At 61.2% G+C, this 3,910-nt stretch overlaps 1 protein-coding gene across 1 annotated transcript; it reads right to left on the bottom strand.

Moving 5' to 3' along the window:
- Positions 1-872: 872 nt before the first annotated feature.
- LOC134528530 (histidine-rich glycoprotein-like) lies at positions 873-2,756 on the bottom strand. The gene is made up of 5 exons (XM_063362237.1): positions 2,379-2,756; positions 2,274-2,324; positions 2,003-2,179; positions 1,522-1,760; positions 873-1,404 (listed from the first exon to the last, which is right to left on the bottom strand). The coding sequence occupies exons 1-5, from the start codon at positions 2,754-2,756 to the stop codon at positions 873-875; spliced, it is 1,377 nt and encodes a 458-aa protein (XP_063218307.1).
- Positions 2,757-3,910: the final 1,154 nt, after the last annotated feature.

Raw genomic sequence — 3,910 nt, 5'->3', positions numbered from 1 at the left:
AGTGGCATGGAGTTACACTACTTTTTTTCTATGTGTAACATCTTAGCTCTTGGTCTAGGCTATGCCCTTTTGTAGGATTAATTTCGCGAATGGAACCTAAGTTGCATGGAACAGAAATAGAATCCACGGTGCACCATCAGTGATGGTTGGCGCGAACCAAAGTTCGCAAAGCAGAAGGGAAACTTTTGAAATTTTACATTAATAACTGTTTAATTAATTTTTACAAGATGGGCAGTGTTTTAATAAAAATTATTTTCGTTAATCAGATCCAAGGCCGGGGTTTCGTATTTTTTTAAATGTATTTTTCGCTTTTATCGGAGCCGTTTCATTATATGGTTTAACATTTCGGTCCGCTAGTTAAATTATTCGATAGTAGACGTATCTGCTCCGGCAGCGAATTCTAGCGGCGAGTGCGGATACTACGCGTGATTCGCGTCCAAAAATGTAGTTGAAAACTGTATTTAGGTGATATATGTATTATTTGAAATAATTCTAAGTTAAATGGGGTTAACAAGTCTCATATTGTAAGTGCATTTGAAACGCGAGAATACACGAGTTTGCTCGTTACCTAGGTTAGATGTCATACATCACTCGCGATTACTGAAAAGACACGCAGACATATTTTCTTTCTTTCTAACGTGCTCCCATGTCCGCTGAGCCACACAGTCGCGTGGGCCTTCCGGCACACATGGTGAGCCTTCCGGGACAAGCAGTGGGCCTTCTGACACACGTGGTGGGCCTTCCGGCACAATTGGTGGGTCTCCCGGTTCATTGGCGGGCCTTCCGGCTCGCTTGGTGGGCTTTCCGGCTCACTTGGCGGGCCTTCCGGCTCACTTGGCGGGACTTCCGGCTCACTTTGTGGGCCTTCCGGCTCACGTAATAGGCCTTCCGGCTCCCAGGTGGGCCTTCCGGCTCACTTGGTGGGCCTTCCGGCTCACGTAATAGGCCTTCCGGCTCCCAGGTGGGCCTTCCGGCTCACTTGGCGGGCCTTCCGGCTCACTTAACGGGCCTTCCGGCTCGCTTGGTGGGCCTTCCGGCTCACTTGGCGGGACTTCCGGCTCACTTCGTGGGCCTTCCGGCTCACGTAATAGGCCTTCCGGCTCACTTGGTGGGCCTTCCGGCTCACGTAATAGGCCTTCCGGCTCCCAGGTGGGCCTTCCGGCTCCCAGGTGGGCCTTCCGGCTCACTTGGTGGGCCTTCCGGCTCACGTGGTGGGCCTTCCGGCTCACTTGGTGGGCCTTCCGGCTCACTTGGTGGGCCTTCCGGCTCACGTGGTGGGCCTTCCGGCTCACTTGATGGGCCTTCCGGCTCTCTTGGTGGGCCTTCCGGCTCCCAGGTGGGCCTTCCGGCTCACTTGGTGGGCCTTCCGGCTCACGTGGTGGGCCTTCCGGCTCCCAGGTGGGCCTTCCGGCTCACTTGGTGGGCCTTCCGGCTCACTTGGTGGGCATTCCGGCTCACGTAAAAGGCCTTCCGGCTCACTTGGCGGGACTTCCGGCTCACTTCGTGGGCCTTCCGGCTCACGTAATAGGCCTTCCGGCTCCCAGGTGGGCCTTCCGGCTCACTTGGTGGGCCTTCCGGCTCACGTGGTGGGCCTTCCGGCTCACTTGGTGGGCCTTCCGGCTCATGTGGTGGGCCTTCCGGCTCAAATGGTGGGCCTTCCGGCTCACTTGGTGGGCCTTTCGGCTCACGTGGTGGGCCTTCCGGCTCACTTGGTGGGCCTTCCGGCTCACTTGGTGGGCTTTCCGGCTCACTTGGTGGGCCTTCCGGCTCACTTAGTGGGCCTTCCGGCTCACGTGGTGGGCCTTCCGGCTCACTTGATGGACCTTCCGGCTCACATGGTGGGCCTTCCGGCTCACTTGGTGGGCCTTCCGGCTCACTTGGTGGGCATTCCGGCTCACGTAATAGGCCGTCCGGCTCACTTGGCGGGACTTCCGGCTTACTTCGTGGGCCTTCCGGCTCACGTAATAGGCCTTCCGGCTCCCAGGTGGGCCTTCCGGCTCACTTGGTGGGCCTTCCGGCTCACGTGGTGGGCCTTCCGGCTCACGTGGTGGGCCTTCCGGCTCACTTGATGGGCCTTCCGGCTCACTTGGTGGGCCTTCCGGCTCACTTGGTGGGCCTTACGGCTCACTTGGTGGGCCTTCCGGCTCACTTGGTGGGCATTCCGGCTCACGTGGTGGGCCTTCCGGCTCCCAGGTGGGCCTTCCGGCTCACTTGGTGGGCCTTCCGGCTCACGTAATAGGCCTTCCGGCTCCCAGGTGGGCCTTCCGGCTCACGTGGTGGGCCTTCAGGCTCACGTGGTGGGCCTTCTGGCTCACGTGGTGGGCCTTCCGGCTCACTTAGTGGGCCTTCCGGCACACTTGGTGGGCCTTCCGGCTCACTTGGTGGGCCTTCCGGCTCTCGTGGTGGGCCTTCCGGCTCACGTGGTGGACCTTCCGGCTCACGTGGTGGGCCTTCCGGCTCACTTGGTGGGCCTTCCGGCTCACGTGGTGGGCCTTCCGGCTCACGTGGTGGGCCTTCCGGCTCACTTGGTGGGCCTTCCGGCTCACGTGGTGGGCCTTCCGGCTCACGTGGTTGGCCTTCCGGCTCATTTTGTGGGCCTTACGGCTCACTTGGTGGGCCTTCCGGCTCACTTGGTGGGCCTTCCGGCTCACGTGGTGGGCCTTCCGGCTCACGTGGTGGGCCTTCCGGCTCACTTGGTGGGCCTTCCGGCTCACGTGGTGGGCCTTCCGGCTCACGTGGTTGGCCTTCCGGCTCATTTGGTGGGCCTTACGGCTCACTTGGTGGGCCTTCCGGCTCCCAGGTGGGCCTTCCGGCTCACTTAGTGGGCCTTCCGGCTCCCAGGTGGGCCTTCCGGCTCACTTGGTGGACCTTCCGGCTCACTTTTGGGCCTTCCGGCTCACTTGGTGGGCCTTCCGGCTCACTTTTGGGCCTTCCGGCTCCCAGGTGGGTCTTCCGGCTCACTTGGTGGGCCTTCTGGCTCACTTGGTGGGCCTTCCGGCTCCCAGGTGGGTCTTCCGGCTCACGTGGTGGGCCTTCCGGCTCACTTGGTGGGCCTTCCGGCTCACTTGGTGGGCATTCCGGCTCACGTGGTGGGCCTTCCGGCTCCCAGGTGGGTCTTCCGGCTCACGTGGTGGGCCTTCCGGCTCACTTGGTGGGCATTCCGGCTCACGTGGTGGGCCTTCCGGCTCCCAGGTGGGTCTTCCGGCTCACTTGGTGGGCATTCCGGCTCACTTGGTGGGCATTCCGGCTCACGTGGTGGGCCTTCCGGCTCCCAGGTGGGTCTTCCGGCTCACGTGGTGGGCCTTCCGGCTCCCAGGTGAGCCTTCCGGCTCACGTGGTGGGCCTTCCGGCTCACGTGGTGGGCCCCCCGGCTCTCTTGGTTGGCCTTCCGGCTCATTTGGTGGGCCTTACGGCTCACTTGGTGGGCCTTCCGGCTCACTTGGTGGGCCTTCCGGCTCACTTTTGGGCCTTCCGGCTCCCAGGTGGGTTTTCCGGCTCACTTGGTGGGCCTTCTGGCTCACTTGGTGGGCCTTCCGGCTCACTTTTGGGCCTTCCGGCTCACTTTTGGGCCTTCCGGCTCCCAGGTGGGTCTTCCAGCTCACTAGGTGGGCCTTCTGGCTCACTTGGTGGGCCTTCCGGCTCACTTTTGGGCCTTCCGGCTCCCAGGTGGGTCTTCCGGCTCACGTGGTGGGCCTTCCGGCTCACGTGGTGGTCCTTCCGGCTCACTTGGCGGCCCGACGGCGCACTACGCGTTTTGAGACCTGCACGGCACCAGGCAGTTGCGTGAAGATGAGCGCGTGTTATCACCAGGCACAACGGCACAAGTGTCAGCACACCCTGAGCTGTGGGGTCCATCTTCACAGACATGTAAATACAAACACAAGAAGCTAGAAGGTTGGAGCGATTTCAA

The sequence above is a fragment of the Bacillus rossius genome, chromosome 1, assembly GCF_032445375.1.
Source record: "Bacillus rossius redtenbacheri isolate Brsri chromosome 1, Brsri_v3, whole genome shotgun sequence".
Lineage (NCBI taxonomy): Eukaryota > Metazoa > Arthropoda > Insecta > Phasmatodea > Bacillidae > Bacillus > Bacillus rossius.
Note: the sequence above shows the minus strand (reverse complement) of the source record. Positions and strands in the feature narration are given on the sequence as shown.

Excerpts from the sequence above, each read along its gene's own strand:
- LOC134528530 (XM_063362237.1), bottom strand. The coding sequence starts at position 2,756 with ATGAGCCGGAAGGCCAACCACGTGAGCCGGAAGGCCCACCACGTGAGC. Across the intron at positions 2,325-2,378 it reads AGAGCCGGAAGGCCCACCAA|GCCCACCACGTGAGCCAGAA; the intron begins GTGAGCCGGAAG and ends GTGAGCCGGAAG. Across the intron at positions 1,405-1,521 it reads GGAGCCGGAAGGCCTATTAC|GCCCACCTGGGAGCCGGAAG; the intron begins GTGAGCCGGAAG and ends GTGAGCCGGAAG.